The following is a 17,757-nucleotide window of genomic DNA, read 5'->3' as shown; positions in this document are numbered from 1 at the left end:
AAAAATACATTTATTTTTTGGTGGAATGGTGTTCGATTGATATTTTAAGATCACATAAAAATATGAAAACATGGAGTATACACTTTTATAATATTAGGTGAAAACAGCCCTTTACGTAACTATAAATACTAGATTTTAAACAATGCATGGCGGGGGGAAGATTTTGAAGAAATATACCAAAAGTTAGTAGTGGTTGTTATTAATTAATAAATAGGCCATGGGCAATTATGTTTTATTTCTACTTTTTTGTTCGTGAAGAAGTTAAATTACTTAAGGTCACACAACTAGTAATAACTGAACTGTGATTTGAACTCACATCTGACCAACCTGACTTCAAATCCCATACTTTTAACTACCACAATATTCAAATAATAAAGTATTTACCACAATAATCCCTCAAAGATTACACTTCTGAAAAGTACCCTAATAAGTAAAACTAAGCTTAACAAGATAAAGAGTCTCAGAAAATAAAGCCTTAGTGAAAAACATAAAAATGGTATTAAATATGTATGTCTATTTAAGGACCCACAAGCAAAAATTGTAGATGCTTTCTACTTCTAAAGCCAATCAGTGTTCAGCATTTAAAATTTTTTATATACCTTCTTCAGGAAACTCTGCAGACACTATACTTGAGGATATGTCTTGGGGCCTGGGGTGGATAGGTGGAAGAAGCTATTTATATTGAAGAGAAGCACCTCTTTGTGTGTACTTCTGAAACAAATGTTTCACAAAACACAATACTTCACAGCATACAGTGCTGATCTTTTCCAAATCATTCTATTTTATTGTCTTTAGCTGGTTGCAAACCAAATTGATTGCATGACCTCCTCAAGGTTGCAACTTACAATCTGAAAATCACTCTCCCACAGACCTATCCACTTGGTCTATGGATGCAGGTGACTAGTAATTATTACATTGTTTTGTTTAAAGGTATTTTATGGAGAAACACCTTTGTAAAAATATCATGGTTCTAATAACTCTAGTTGATAAAACTGAAGCTTTGGGGAAATTTCTTTACATTTTCTACCTTTATTAAACTGAGGCCTGTAGAGGACTGAGACTATTTGTGTCACCAATGCTTAATACAGTGCCTCTCCCATGGTGGATGCTCCATGGAAAATGAATGAATAGTGTGATTACAGTTAGTATAGGGATGATTTATTTTATTTTTGGTAAATTATTAATTAGCAAATGCTCCCAAACACTGGCTTTATATATTTGTCTCTTTTTCAAAGCAATTATTGACCCATAATGTTATATTATCATTCAGTTAACACAATATATGTGTTATTGTGTTATTCCATATGAAGGAAGGAAACTTTCACTGACAGATTGATATTTAAGGGATTCCTATAAGTAATTGACCTATTTTATGCATTGATGCTTAAACTCAAATGTTCATATATTGATTTTTCCTAAAGAATCTTCAATACAATAGCCTTCCATGGGTTAAATAATCAAGTTCTTCTTTGACTTTTCAGAAATGGTAATAAATTTATTTATAGCAGTAACTCAGACAAATCCATAGTAAAAGGGAATTCTTCACCATGGTTTTAGGAGAAACCCCAAATCAGAAATTTCTTGGGACCTCCCCTCCATGTTTTAAAGAGAAGATTTTTTTTCTTTTTTTTTTTTTAGATTTTAAATTGTGTCCAATTTAATAGTACTTTCAAAATCTCATTTTTTAAATTGAAATGTAATGATCTTACATGTTTAAAATAATACTTAATAAAATATCCTGTCTTCAGCATTTTGATTCTTTATCTGCAGGTTTTCTTTGTGTGATCTTTTTGTTGGGAGTGGATGTGGAGTACAGATGAAAAAGTATCAGCTCTGCTGTGGGAATAGTCATTTAACACTACCTTTACTAATTGTCTCTTTTGACAGTGGATTTAATGTGTCATCAACCAACAGATTCTTAACGAATTACATCCCAATATAATGAGCACCATGAAAGCCCCAGATTGTTTCACTGACTGAGCAGTGATTTTCTTATAATGAATTAATGAGTTTCTAGAAAATACATTCCCAGCCAGCCAGAATAAAACAGAAATAATACTAAAACATGAATTTTGTTTTTCTGATCCAATTGGAGACACTAGAAATCATCCTAAAAATATTATTTCCGTGTTATTCCTCTCCACCCTGGAGAAACTTATTTGGAGAGTGGGGGATAACATTTTGTTTACTTTGGAGTGGAGTTTTAATGAAAATTGAAGGAAATGACGTGGAGTGAGTTAAGGAAAACTAAATTGGAATTTCTGCTTGTTAAGAACTATAATTAGGCCTTCTTTATCTTATGTATCTCTTTTTTCCACATCACAGAAAGCACACAAAAATCATATGCATTTACTTAAGGTAAACTTTACATCATTTGAGAAAATAAGTTGTCTTCAAAAGTGTTTAATTATAGAGGATTCAGGATAATTAAATCAGTGGAGCTCTATTTCCATGAGCTATTTAATAGAGTTCTCATAATTATATTTCTCATAGTAGTAATAGTATATTTCAACACTTTCTATGTTCTAGGCACTCTGCTAAGCACTGTAAATCTATTATCTCATTTAATCCCACCAATAATGTTTTAAGGTAGGCCTAAAAAGAATAGTAATTTGGCTGGCCAGTTAGCTCAGTTGGTTAGAGCATGATGTTTTAACACCAAGGTCAGGGGTTCAGATCCTCACACCCAGCCAGCCACAGAAAAAAGAAAAAAACTAATTGCCTAAGGCCACAGCTAATAAGTGTCAAAGCCATATTGAAATCCAAATTTTTCTGGCTCCAAACCAAGATCATATTCTTAATTATAACATTCTATTGCCTCTCAGGAAACAGTACATTGTGCTGTATTAGGAAACAGGTGTAATACCACTCCATAATTTAATCTGTACTAGTAAGTATACTTTCTAGATCATTGGAATTTAAGCATTAAAACATTCCTTTGTGACTAGAAGCATCTCCTTTTTAGTTGATTCATTATTATCATCACATTGATTCCTTCAATGATTTACCATTGAAAAGTGTAAGATTTTTTTGCTCTTACACAAAATGATTCCAGTTTCCATGCTTTTTGCATCTCTTTCTTTATAAATTTTTTTATCCCTTCTTTTTTTACAAGGGCATTTCCTGACACTGCCCCAAGCAGCACTTCACATTTACCTTTTGATTTGCTTCTTTGAATTTATTACTGCCCCAGAAACCAAAAATGTTATTAAAACCATGGTAAAGTAGATTAAATAAGCTCTAATAAAAAACTGAAGGACTCATTATGAGTACTGTATATCATTTTTAGACACAGTTTTGTAAGCCTTTCTCAGATAGCTGTGATTGCCAGATAAATGATCTCCAGGTATGACATTATTGCATTTTAAAAATTCTAACAAGCATATACTATAGCTTTTTCTAAGTTTTTAATTTGTTTTTTATTAAACTTATATAATAAGGATAAGGTACTTCATAATTTTTCAATTTAAAACAACTGAATCATTTACCTTAGAAATAAATGTATTTTATTTCCTCATTAGTCATCTCAATTGAGCTACTTTCTCTTAATATTTAAATTAGAAAGATAAAAAACCTAAATATATCTTTGTACCATGTCTTTGTCTTAACTGTTAAACTATTTAATTCTACCTTCGTAATTCTTTTCTTCCACTGTTAGGTTTTAACTAAGGAATTTTATAGTCTCCAAGCCTCTTCTGAAAAACGCATTACTGAACTTCAAGTACAGAACTCTGATTATCAGTCAAGGTTAGACATTTATGAGAAATTGGAAAAAGAGCTTGATGAAATAATAATGCAAACTGCGGAAAGTAAGTCTCCTCCTGTCTTCCCCACTGTCCCTCCTCCTCCACCCCCCGCTTTTTTTTGTTGTTGTTTTCTGGAAACACAAGAAACCTGGCATTGTTTCTGAAACAAGTTTGGTATATTTTCTTAAAATATAATTGGTGGCCATTTTTTAAAGAATATTCTATATTTTAAGTACTAGTTCATCTTAATTCTAACAGTTGAAATCAAAAAGAAATAAGTTAAATATAATAAATGTTTATCATTTTATTTAGTTCACTTATTCAATAATTATTAAGTATTTACATCTGTCATGACCTGAGAATATGGAGTACATGCAAATAATTCTTGCTTCATTGAGCTTCCTAGTTTAGTCTACTGGGAGAGACAAAATATTAACAAATGATTAAAGTAGGAAGAGAAGTTCTATGAGCAATAGATATGCCATTTTCAGCAGAAATAGAAAAGAAATCATGAATTATTTACATCTTGGAGGTGAAGAATATCTAAGAGGGGAAATGATACTTGAGTGAATCTTGAAGGAAGAATAGAAATTCATTATATATATTGTATTATAATCTTTGACCTTTAATTTCTATTTCTTTTTTTCCTTTTTATTCTCTCTCATTATTCCATCTTCCTGTCTTATCCCTAACTTTAAGGAATATTTAAAATTAACATTTCACCATTAACTGTAATATTTGCTACAGAATATTGTATGTATTCAAAAGTTAGAAATAACAGTCGCATTCTTAGAAAAGTAGGTTTAAACTTCAGTTGAAGTTGAATTTGAATCTAGTATGGTTCTAATTATTTGGGGAACATTTTTATGTAAGGATTATATTTATAGACCAATTTAAGAGAAACTTTTATTTCATTCCTATCATTGTCTTATTTTCCATTTCTAAGGTCAATGTCTAATAATTATAATAGATTCCAAATTTATGTTCAGTTTCTTTACCGGAGTCAAAGTAATCTTTATAAAATACAGATTTGATCATATCATATACCTGCTTTAATGCCTCTCTGTTGTTTTCACTAAGTAAGCATAAAGTCAAATTCTTTAGCATGACTTTTTGTGATTAGACTCTTGCCTATCTTTCTACTTTTTATGTCTTGCCATTCCCCTTTGTATCTTATTATTATTTTGAAAGTTTCATGCTCTTCCTTATCTCCATAACTTTGCATATGTCCCTTTGTCTAAACAAATTAGGAATAGAAGGGAACTTCCTCAGTCTGATAATGGGCATCTACAAAAAATCTACAGCTAATATTATACTTAATGGTGAAATATGGAATGCTTTCCCTGTTAAGGAAGAGAAAGAGACAAGGATTTTTACTTTTATGATTTATATTAACACTGTATTTGAGCTCCTAACCAGTTAAGTAAATAAGGCAAGAAATAAGAAATAAAAGATATAAAGATCAGAAAGGAAGAGTAAGACTGTATTTTCAGATTATAAAACAACCACTAAAACTGATAAGTAAATTTAGCAGGATATCAGGTCATTACACAAAAATATACTAGAAACAAACAATTGGAAAAGTAAATTTTAAAAAGCAACTTCATTTATAATAGTGTTAAAATATTTAGGAATAAATTTAGCCAAAAAAAAAAAAAACCCACAAAACATTGCAAAGAGAAATTAAAGACCCCCCCCCCAAAATAAGAAATACATGATGAAATCTATAAAATTGATGTTGTCCTAATTATAATGCCAGCAGGCCCTTTTGTATTCCATTTATATGGAAACGCAAAGGACCTAGAACAGCCAAAGCAATCTCGAAAAAAGAAAACAAAGTTAGAAGACTTATACTGCCTGACTTCAAGACTTTCTATAAAGCTACAGTGTCAAGCTAGTATAATACTGGCATAAGGAAAGATGAATATAAAAATAATAAACAGACTAGAAAACCCAGAAATAGATCCATACTTGAATAATTGATTTTTAACAAAGGCGGAAAAGTCATCAACTGGAGAAAGGAAAGTTTATTCAATAAATGGTACTGAAAAATTGGACATCATTATGGAAATGAACCTCCTTACACCAATATTAATATGAGATGATATCTAAATGTTATAGCTAAAACTATAAACCTTTACCAGTAAACATAGGTGAGTATCTTTGCAACTTGATCCTGAAAGCAATTACCATAAAAGAAAAATTGATAAAGTAGACCTCATCAAAATTAAAAACTTCTGCTCTTCAAAAGACACTATTAAGAAATCAATAGCTAAGCCACAGACACAGAGAAAATGTTCTCAATTTTATATCTGACAAAGGAATGATATTCAAAATAAGAAAATAACTAAGAGAAAATATTTACAAAACACGAATTAGACAAAGAACTAGTATCAAAGTTTGGTAGGCTGAGAAATGCCCTCTCATTGAAACCTGTGAATATTTTGCCTGAGATGGCTTTACGGATGTGATTAAGTTAAGGATCTTGAGCTGAGATTATTCTGGATTATCTGGATGAGCCCAGTGTAATCATAAGGGTCCTTGTAATAGAAAAGGTTATATAGCGGGCCAGCCCGTGGCTCACTTGGGAGAGTGTGGTGCTGATAACACCAAGGCCACAGGTTCGGAACCCTAGATGGGGATGGCCGGTTGGCTCACCTGGGAGAGCGTGGTGCCGACAACACCAAGTCAAAGGTTAAGATCCCCTTACTGGTCATCTTTTTAAAAAAAAAGAAAGAAAGAAAAGCTTATATAATGATAAAAGCAGAAGTCAGAGAGAATTTGAAGATGCTACACTGCTGGCTTTGAAGATGGAGGTAGGGGCTGAGTTAAGGCATGCAGGCAGCCTCTGGAAACTGGAAAAGGCAAGGAAGTGGATTCTCATCTACTGCCTCCATATGGAACTAGCTTTGCCAGCACTCTGATTTTAGCCCAGTGAGACTGATTTTTGGACTTCTGACCTCTACAACTGTAAGATAATACATTTTTATTGTTTTAAGCCATGAAGTCTTATTATCTGCTATAGCCACAATAGGAAATTAATACACCAGAATATAAAAAGAACTCATATAACTCAATGATAAAAAGAAAATAGTCCAATTTAAAACATGGGCAAAAGGTTTGAGCAAACATTTCACAAAGGAAGATATGTAAATGGCCAGTAAGCACATTGAATAACCTGAAGATGGTTAGGCTTCATTTATTTAAGATATAACCATAGCAAATTACAGTATCCTATTTACACTTGAATTACTTTCTGTAATCAAATAAGCTTATTTGGATATTTAAGGAGTTTAGTTTTCAAGATTTCATCAAGTTGTCAAAAGTTACAAGTATTGCCTAAAAGCTACGTAAATAAATTCCGTTTTTAAAAAACCCTGGATTTCGAGTTGTGTAGTTCAAGGACCTGCTGTCTATCCTCATCCTTCTTGTAACCTCTGCTCAGCATTTGTCACATTTCTCAAAACTCTCTTCTCTTGCTTTTTGTGTCACCTGACTTGGATTGTTTCTTCTACAGCATTTTTTTTTCTACCTAACTCTACCACTTTCTAACTCTACTTAATGTTTCCCCAAGGCTTTTTCTCTCATTCTCTTCAATTTTTACTTACCCACTTTCTGAATAATCTTATCCCTTTCCACAACTTCATTACTGCCTTTAGCCAAGTGATTCCCCCAGGTTTGTGTGGAGCTTCTGCAGTCATTGAAAATTTAACACTATTTGTATTTCCTCTTCCGTCCCTGAAACTTACTGATTTTCCTGCATTCTTGTTTTGTTAATAGGTTAAAGTTTTATCTACTCACCCTACTAGCTTTTGTTGACCTTGATTCCTCTCCCATTCTATCTAGAGTGCCTCATCTCACCCTCATACCTGCTCTATCTAGAATCCAAGTTCTTTTCTCCACTGCTATTATGGACTATGTCTCAGCTAGATTATTACTATAACTTGTTAGGAATTATCTATGCCACCAATCTAAGCCATCCTCTTCCCTATTATTGGAATTTTTTCTGTAATATCAGCATCAACAACCAAACTTCATCGGTCGTGTCACCTTCCTGTATTAATCTGTTAGTTTCTTGTTGACTATAGAATAAAATCCAGTCTTTGGCCTAGTAAATGAGACTTCAGTTCCATTTACTGTTGGAACAAAGCCTACCTTTCTACTGCTATTGTTCTCCAGACTAACTCCAGCCAATTTCCTCATAATTACTAAAACTTCACATACTTCACAAGTGTATGCCTTTGTACATATGATTCCCTCCTACGGCTCCTCTCTGAATGTCATTCTCTTCATACCTTCCTAATATCTTCTAGTGTGGGAAATAGTGTGCTCTGTGCTTTGCTTCTAAGACTCTACGTTGTTCAGATCTCTTTAGTAGCATTTACCATGTTGTATTGTACATTGTTTCTATAATTAAATGCCCACTAGAATAGTTATCCCATGAGTTATTAATCTATTAAGTATTAAACTCAGATTTAGCATATCCATCAATACCTGATGGGTTATTGATATGTTAAGTAAACTTACCCCCACCCCTCTGAATTTAGAAGTATTTAAGAGAGACAATAAGCAGGTACATATCTAAACACTAGCCCTAGTTCTGGTGGAGCTAAATGGAAGAAATGGTCTTAGATCTGGAGTTACCTGATAAATGAAAACAGTATTGGCAATGGAATATATCATCTCTTCCGTGTATCCCTCACAACTAATAATTCCACCTCTGAAAGCTAATCCAGGTTCACCATGAAAAATACAGCCAAGTAAAACAGTTAGGAATATTTCTAAAATCTTTACTACAGAAGGACCAATCCACCAATATGTGCGTATTACATTGATAGGCATGCAAATAGTCAAGCTTCACGTGTATGTGGCTTTGTTTTAAATCTGAAATATTACCAAAAGTAGATTTCTCTTTTTAGCATTAAAATAACGGTTGCTGATAAATAGTATTATGAATGTTTTTATAGGACATTGACTGCTTTAATTTTGAGCTAGTAAAACTAATTTTTCTGGCCTTTGATGAAATTTTTTTTAATCCCAACTCACAGTAAAGTGTCAATGCATTTAACCTTTCTGCTCATAAGATATTAACCCATTAGTTAAAATTCCTTTGGGGGAATGGTGTGACAAGAGCATAATTTAGAAGTAAATGATATTTGCTGAACTTTTTTGCAATTAAAAAAATTAAGGACATCAGTACATGCACATTTTCTTCACAGAGTAGATTACATAAGTGCATAATTTTATTCTTGCAAGTTAAAATAAAGTTGTTCTTCTGATAAAATAATGAATATCTGACCTAATTAAAAGCAGTCTTTTTTAAATCAAGAAAAGAGTTAATAAAATTGATATTTTACCATTTGTCATATTACATGTATTTTATGTAAAAAGCCTTTGAATCCTTCAAAATAACACAACATCCGTATTACCATACTTTATAATAAGAAAATTTAACATTATATGATGCCATCCCTTACACCTTTTAAAAATAAATGAACAAGGGGTGGCTAGTTAGCTCAGTTGATTAGAGTGTAGTATTGATAACACCAAGGTCAAGGGTTCGGATCCCGGTACCAGATAGCCGGGAAAAAAAAAAAAAATTAAAACAGTAAATAAATGGAACATATCCAAGCAAGGATATACTTTAAGAAATGTGCTTCTATTTAGCTTCTACTTACCAGTGAGCTGTTGGAGATTTCACATTATCCCTTTGTAATATTCTTATGTTTCCCAATTCATTATTATAACCTCTTTTATTTTCACTTGTCATATGTTTTAAGGGAAAAAAAGTTGTTTCACATCATGCACTTTAATATTTTCCAGTTGAAAATGAAGATGAGGCTGAAAGGGTTCTTTTTTCGTATGGCTACGGTGCTAATGTTCCCACAACAGCCAAAAGACGACTAAAGCAAAGGTAAAATCAATACGTATTTATTTTTCTTATCTACTCAAACTAAATGTAATTACATTGTGCTTTTTGATAATGTACTGAGTTGAATGATAAACTTACTTTATTCTTAGTATGCATATATATTAAATTGCTCACAAAATAAAACAATAAGTAATAATCACGAATTTCATGTATGTTTAATGGTGGGTAGGATAGAGGTGTACAATAGAATTTTTGTAGAATTTTTTAGTTTCAGTGATAAGGATACCATTTTTATTTTTTCATGTTAATTTCAGATGAGTTACAAATGCTTTTTATCAACAATTTTCAGGTTAAAATTAATTAATTATGCTCTTTTTTTTATTTCTTGTTTTTTATTCACCTGCCTACATTCCTTGACATACACTTTAGAGAGAGAGAGTGATATGGAAGTAGCATATATATTTTGATTGATATCGTAGAAGGCTTTATGATGACCAAGAAAATTTTTGGAAGATCCAGTGGTTATCTTATGAGATACTGCTTAAAAGTACAGTAACAGAAAATTGTACCCCTGTTAATCAGGTTTCTAGTTGACCTACCTGATTTTTTCCCAAATTCCTCTCTCCCTTCTAAATTCATCCTACTTTGCACAAACATCTCACTGCCCCATTCTCTGCCACAACACATCTGAATGTTTCTGCCAGACTTCCAAGCCCCTCCATAATGTGGCCCCACCTCTGCAGCCTTATTTTCCTATCTACCCAAAATGAGGGTAGGTATTATCTTTCTGTCTGTAAACATCTATTTTCTCCATGCCACACAGTACAGCATTTCTCTTATTTCATTAGCTGTCATTTGCCAGGTAATTTCCCCAGCTAGATGGAAAGTTCTTCAAGATCAGCAACTGCATCTTATTCTTGTTTATTCTCTGCTATCTCTACCTAGCTTAGTGCAAGATACCTACTAGAACTATTTCTTTATCTGAGTATTTGAGGATTCAAAGCTGCTTGTTTTTATTTGAATTAATTTAGATGTTTAGAGACATTACACACTAAATAAGAAAAACAATCCATCCTAACTGATACTTTTGGAGAAACTTTGAGGTGATGGCTCAGAAAATAAAATGTCTTTATAACTATTTAAGTGATCTAAGATATAGACAACTTTATAGGAAGTAACAAAAGGATGCTTAGAACTTATGTTTCTTACTGGTTAAATGTCTGCCAAATTTAGATCAAGGATAAATGAACAGAAAGTATCAATTTGCAGCTGGAATGGTTAATTCTGTCTGGTGAAGATTAGGTATTTCTAAATTATGTACTGTTTGAAAAATCATTTGTAATACTATTCTGTACCCAGCCTTCTAAAAAGTCACTATGGGTGACCTAGGATATGATGTGATTTTCAGCATGTCTTTGTTGGGTCTGATGTTGCCTAGGGAGGAATAGGAATGCAGTTTCATGGTTAAGAGACTTCTTTATCAATGGTAAATGATATGTTAAATACTAAAAACTGAAGTATAATAGATAAAGTCTCTTCTCTGTTTTAGTATCTGAACCCTTCAAAAGAATCTTTGTTACAAGAAAAAAAGAATTTTTCTGTTATTTAGCCCCAAATGCTAAGGCCTTCCAAAATTGAAAGCATTTGTAGTTGTTATACCTTACTATTTTTTAAAGAAAATAGAAGTTGGTTTCTTAATATTTAGAGTGAAGATGTAAGTAGCCACAACTGATTCATATTCCAAATAATCTTAACTATCCAAATATTTCTAAAGATTCTATCACTGAGCTATCTATGTGCCTTGAACAAGTGCCTAATGGGCATGCTATTAATATCTCCTGCCAGCTGGTGCCAGGCATTCTTCTCATGGTGAGCCAGGAGGTTATTTTGAGGAAGTGCTTCTCAGGTCATCTAAACTGAGTGAAGGGAGAGTAAGTCTAGATATCCGAAGAGGACATTTATGCATTCCTTCACCCATTCATGCAGCAACTTTTATTTAGTGCCTACTGTATGCACAAAATTGACCAATGGCACAGAAGATCCCAGGTTAGGATCTGATGCATTTCTAAAGTTTGCCAAATCCACATTTGATTTCTTAATGGATATTTGTCAAGAAAGCTGTGCTCTCTTTAAGTTTAAGATGAAAGCAATATAGTCTTTGAAGGAATCTGTATTTAATCCTTCACATTTGAAATTAAAGCAGTGGAAACAACTCAGTCAGAACAGTAAATGAAATATTTGCATGATAAAGATTTCATTATATACCAGCCTGTACCAAAACATATTAAAATTTCAAAAGAACTTATTTCCCAACTACATGATATATTTCAGTCATACTAAATTTGATTTAAATTCTCATATAGTTAACAACCAGAATAAGATATTTTATTTAATTGAAAGGAGGTTTCTGATTATAAAAATAATATGTCTATTTTCTAAAATTAGAAAAATGGTACCAACCAGCCACCAAAAAACAAACAAAACAATGAAATTAGAGAAATTACTGGTATCCAAAGTAATGATCAGAAATTTATGCAGATACATATATTTTCTTACATATTTAGGATATTTTTGTCTGTAATTTAGTATTTTAACATTTTTATCTCAGGATTTCATCCTGAACATTTTCTTGTATCATTGAATATTCTTCAAAAAGATCATTTTGTAAAGAAATTTATTTTTTAATTGAAATGTATTGATTGTATATGTTTATGGGGTACAGGGTTATATTTCAGTACATTTATACAAGGTTTGATGATCAGGTTAATTAGCATATTCATTATCACAAAACTTAATCATTTCTTTGTGTTGAGAGCATTTGATATAGTCTCTTCTAGCCATTTGAGAGCATGCAGTAAATTATTGCTAATTATAGATTCCTAGCACTACTTTATACCACTAGAACTTATCCAAAAAGATCATTTTTAATGGTTATTCAAAACGTTAATTTTTAGGAGTTCTGTTTTGAGTGCCATATTGCTGTTAATCAATTTGATAGCGTTTCAAAAATTTCATTAGTTGCCTGTTGCTGTCCAAGGAATATTATGAAATTAAAATGAGAAAATGGATGTTAAATTTATCACACGTGCCTGACATAGAATAAGTGTTCAATAAAAACTAGTTTGTTATACCAATTAATGTGTTCTTAAAGTAAGTTGCATAGTTAATTTTAGAGAAAAAGCCAGGGTTCTAATACCTTTCATTAGGCACAATTTGAGTTTACATTTAAAACAATTTTGTTTTAAAATTTTAATGAAGCCTCTTGAAATAATTAGTAGAGACACCCCCCGCTAGACTTTAAACTACTTTTGAGTTTCACTTTCTTTGGTATCGGTCAATTTTTTAAAACAGACTATTATAATGCCAATTTCCTATTAAGTAGTTACATAATTAATTTTTCTAATTTGAAAAATAACTCCCAAAAATGTCTCCTTTAGTACATTATAGTCATAAAATAAGATTACTTACATTTTGAAGTTTCACAGAGGTATGAACAATAAATATTGTTTTAAATTCTTTTTGGACACACTTGTGAAGAGTTAAAAGGGCTTATACAATTAAAATAGATTAAAATAAAATGGACTCTTTGCAACTTGACTAGACTTGAAAATCTGAAGTAATGTTTTTGTTTCAGTCATGACTGTTTTGAAAATAGCAAACAAGATTTTCTGGCTACATGTTTTGGTTTGCTCTTTAACCTGTCACATTAAATGGGCAACACCCAGGCACTAACGTGGTCTTAGTATGTGCCTCTCTGTTTGTTTTGGCTGATCTGAATGTGAAGACTTTTCTGAAAGTTTTTAAGTCTTTCAAACTGTAAGATTTACTGCATACTATAGACCTTTTGTTTTTAGTTTCTATCTAGTTTTATAAAGAGCTTTAAGTTGAAACTTGCACAGTGGATTGAGCTTTATAATAAAAGAAAAAATAAAACAGAGGAAACTAGAAAATTTTTGTGCATAATGAAAATTTTTTTTTCCTCATCTTTATTGTAATGTATATGAGTTTTCATTTTGGTCTTTGGGGAAAATGTACTTAATTCATTTATTAATTGTCCTTTAAAAACTACTTCTGTTCCTCCATGATAAATTTGAAAGTGTAAAACCTATAGAAGAGACTAGAGAAAGTCTCATATAAGTAATCAGCATGAGACCACTATTTAGTCCTTAGACATTTCTAATAGAACAGGTAGTGTAAGGACCAACCTGAAGCTTTCTGAAGCTGCAATCCTTCTGGCACATATGCTGTGTTTTTTCATGACGTGCTAGAAGAGAAACTATTTTTCATGCCATACTAATAGAGAAAGAATTCTTATCTGCTAAAATTGGAAAAGATCAAAAAGCCGAATTTTGTGTCAGAACAAGTAACTAATTATTATGCCTCACATATACTTATTTATTTGGAGTTTTGATAATACTAAGAGAACCATACCAATATTGAACGGCTCAGGACAGAGCATCAATCCTCCATTGTGCTTTTACATCTCAGATATAAATAGAGATCTGTCATGTCCACATTGTCTGGGCTAATACTGTTATTAAATTGTACGTAGTAATTGGAAGTACTGCACTGATTGCCATTGACAGATCTAAGAGAAGTAACCTCTATTTGGAGTCAAGAAGTGTTGAGAGAACTAAGAGATAATCTTTGGGGGAATAATTTTAACAGGAAACAGATGAAATTTTGGTTTAATACTTAGATATAAAGCCATGCACTTGTGTTTTTAGTTTCTAGCTGATGTTGAACTTTGTTATAAGTAAAAATCACATGGCAATTAATATAATTACAAAGAAGTATTGTGTGTTGTCCCTGCTTTAGTGTTCCAACAGGTAGGTTGTAAAAGATTTGCTTTCTTGAGAAATTCAGTACATTCTATACCAAGAAATAACCTTTAGCAAGAGTCATCTTCCCTGACTGTATTTGTAGTTACTCTAACCTTAGAAAGGACTTGTTTTTACTGTTATGTGCATTGTGTCAAGGAGACATAGACTCAGTTGTAGTTGAGCAATTCTTCATTTGTCTTGCTTTAAATTTCAGTTAAACTAAACTCTCTTCCTTTCTTCTCACTTCTAATTTTTCTAAGATTTCTAAACAATATCCACCATATCACCAAAGCAATACATATGCCACATTTATTTTATTTTATTTTTTTAATTTTACTTTATTTTGTCAATATACAATGTGGTTGATTATTGTGGCCCATTACCAAAACCTCCCTCCCCATATGCGACATTTAAAGATTTAGGAGGCTCAAATATAGAAGAGGTGAATTGGTGTCTCTGACATTTGCCTTCTTTCCTTATTAACATTATGGACTTTTTATTGCTAGTTCAGTGCTTATAGGCTGAGCATTAGTTGTACTTTAATGTTAAGGTTCTACAACCTTGGAATATGGTTTCTAGCAGTGTATTCATTTGAACAAAATTCACTTACAACAAAATCAATCAAGAAGTATTTATTTAGTACTTACTCTGTTCTGCTCTATTGTTAGGCACTACAGGAGATAAGACCCCTGTCATTATATGAGTTGCATCTGTTAAGGAGAAAAGATTGACATACAAGAAAGAATATCAAGAAATATCCAAAAATAGATAACTTAGTGCTATATTGTGTGCTAGACTATACATCCATCACAGGAATAGAGATCAGTGAAAGGTGGGATGGTGAGAAATGGAAGAAGTGGAACTTGAAGGGAGCATTTTAGGAAAAGTTGGGCTCACAAAGCAGTGGAAGATCTTCAGAGTGGAGGACCAACAGAGTACAATGGAAATAATATACAAGATATTTTTTTAGGACGATAAGTAGAGTAGACATTAAGGAAAACAAGGTTGGTTCAGTGAGATTGTAGAGGGCCTTGACATTTTTAAATAATTTAGATATAAAGTAGAATTAACCACATAGGTAAGATTTGAAATAGGTGAGAAAAGGACGTAAACATCAATTTATTAAGTAAGAAATACAAATGTCTGACAAACATATAACAAGATGTTTAGTCTCACAAATAAAGAAATTTAATTTCAAACAGGATACTACTGTTTATTTACAAGGGTACCAAAACTTTTAAAGATTGATGACTCTCAATGTCAGTTAGGACATGAGAAACAGGAGGTCTTCTATAGAGTTCATTCACTCAACAGTTAATTGCTAAATACCTCCTTTGTACGAGGTATTATTCAAGACACTAAAGATATATTAGAGAATAAAATAAATAAAAATTCCTGTCCTTAGAGAACTTTCATTCTAGTTCATCAGAATTTAAATTTGTACAAGGAATGTCTGAAAACTTGTAATGCACATATGTTTTGACCCAATTATTTCAATACTTTCTTAGGACATCAAATTGCAAGGTGTGCAAAGATGTGTGTATGCAATTATTTAGAAGTTTCTATAGACAAGGCACTACTGTGAATGCTTTATTTAGGTTATTTGTCCTTTCACTGTTGAGCTGTAAAAGTTCTTTATATTTTTTGGATGCAAGTCCTTTATCAGGTATGTAATATGAAATTTTTTCTTTCACCCCATGGATTATCTTTTTACTTTATTAATGTTGTCTTTTGAAGAACAAAATCTTTAGATTTTGGTGCAGTTTAGTTTATCTAAGTTTTTTGTTGTTGCTTGTACTTTCAGTGTCATATCTGGGAATCCTTTGCCAAATATAGGTCCATGAAGGTTTAGTCATATGTTTTCTTCTAAGAGTTTGTAGTTTTAGCTCTCACATTTAGGTCTTTGATCTATTTTGAGTAAAACTTTTTATATTGTGTATGGTAATGGCTTTGTATTATTTTTAATGTGGCTACTAGAAAATTTTAAATTACATGTGTGGCTCACATTTATATGTCTGTTGGACAAAGCTGACCTAGAACAGTGATCTCCAAACGTTTTGGTATGAAACACTACTGGCAAAAAACTTGAGCATGCACTCACCAGTATACATATATGTACTCTATTTATAGATTATATACATGTACTATCATATGAACAACACATTGTATTATGTACATAATGATATAAAACCTACACAGAAAATGAAAACTTAAACATATATGACATTAAAATAAATATAAACAAAAGTTCTCACACTACATCAGATTAGTTTGCACATAACTAGTTTTGGAGACCACCAGTCTGGATTGTGACCATACCACTCTAATTGGCTCTAGTCTTCCTTCTTCAAGCCATCCTCCACACTGTTGACAGAGTATTCTTTCTCAAGTGCAGATCTTATCATATCACACCTAACCAAATTCAGGATAAAATCCAAGTTCAGCTTGTCATATAAGGTGTTTCATCATATATCCCTGCCAATATCTATATCTATATCTGTCTAGCGTCAACCCTTACTGTGCACTGTTTTTTTGTTTTCTTGGGGGTTTTTTTGTTTTTTTTTTTTTTGGCTAGTAAGGGTATTGTAACCCCTGGCTCAGTGTTGTCTGCGCCATGGCTCAGCCAGTGAGCGCACCGGCCACCCCTATATAGGATCCAAACCCATGGCCTCGGCGCTAATAGCACCACACTCTCCCGAGTGAGCCATGGGGCCAGCCCTGCACTGTATATTTTACCAATCCGTACCATACTACCTAGAATTTTCTTCAGCAGATCATCCTTTGCTTAGGCTTGTCTCTCCACCCAAAATGCTATTTCTCCGCTTCGTTACCAGATTAGTCAGTATTAGTTTTCACTTCTTAGCATGCATTTTCTTAACATTTAGCACACTACAGTGTTTTTTTGTTTTTCTATCTAACTCAGTATACTATTAGATCCTCCAGGTAGAAATTATGTATCCCAGTGCCTATGCAGATTACAGCTATTAAATAAATGTTTGTTAAAATAAAGTGTTCATGAATGTCTTCTTTTGTTTTGTTTTTGTGGGGGATTTTTTGGCAGCTGTCCAGTACAGAGATTGAACCCTAGACCTTGACGTTATCAGCACCACACTCTAACCAACCGAACTAACTACCTAGCCCCAGTTCATGAATATCTTTCTGAATGAATTAATGAGTATGTTTCTTCTAATTCAAGTTGCTTTGCTATAGTCACTGATACTCATGATCAAGAAAAAACTGCTAATTTTTTTTTTATTGTTTTTTCACAAGTGTTATAATGCTTTAAAAAATTATTTCTTGTTTTTGATGCATTCTT

At 32.2% G+C, this 17,757-nt stretch overlaps 1 protein-coding gene across 7 annotated transcripts in view; it reads left to right on the top strand.

The window, feature by feature from the left end:
- Positions 1–17,757, top strand: part of PIBF1 (progesterone immunomodulatory binding factor 1) — a 242,338-nt gene that overhangs the window by 160,999 nt on the left and 63,582 nt on the right. For all 7 annotated transcript variants that reach the window (XM_063102846.1, XM_063102848.1, XM_063102847.1 and 4 more), the window contains exons 12-13: positions 3,659–3,809; positions 9,570–9,660. In XM_063102846.1, coding sequence (XP_062958916.1) covers positions 3,659–3,809; positions 9,570–9,660 — 242 coding nt within the window. The remainder of the gene's footprint in view (positions 1–3,658; positions 3,810–9,569; positions 9,661–17,757) is intronic.

Source organism: Cynocephalus volans, chromosome 7, assembly GCF_027409185.1.
Source record: "Cynocephalus volans isolate mCynVol1 chromosome 7, mCynVol1.pri, whole genome shotgun sequence".
Classification (NCBI taxonomy): Eukaryota; Metazoa; Chordata; class Mammalia; order Dermoptera; family Cynocephalidae; genus Cynocephalus; species Cynocephalus volans.
This window is presented reverse-complemented; position numbering and strand designations above follow the sequence as displayed.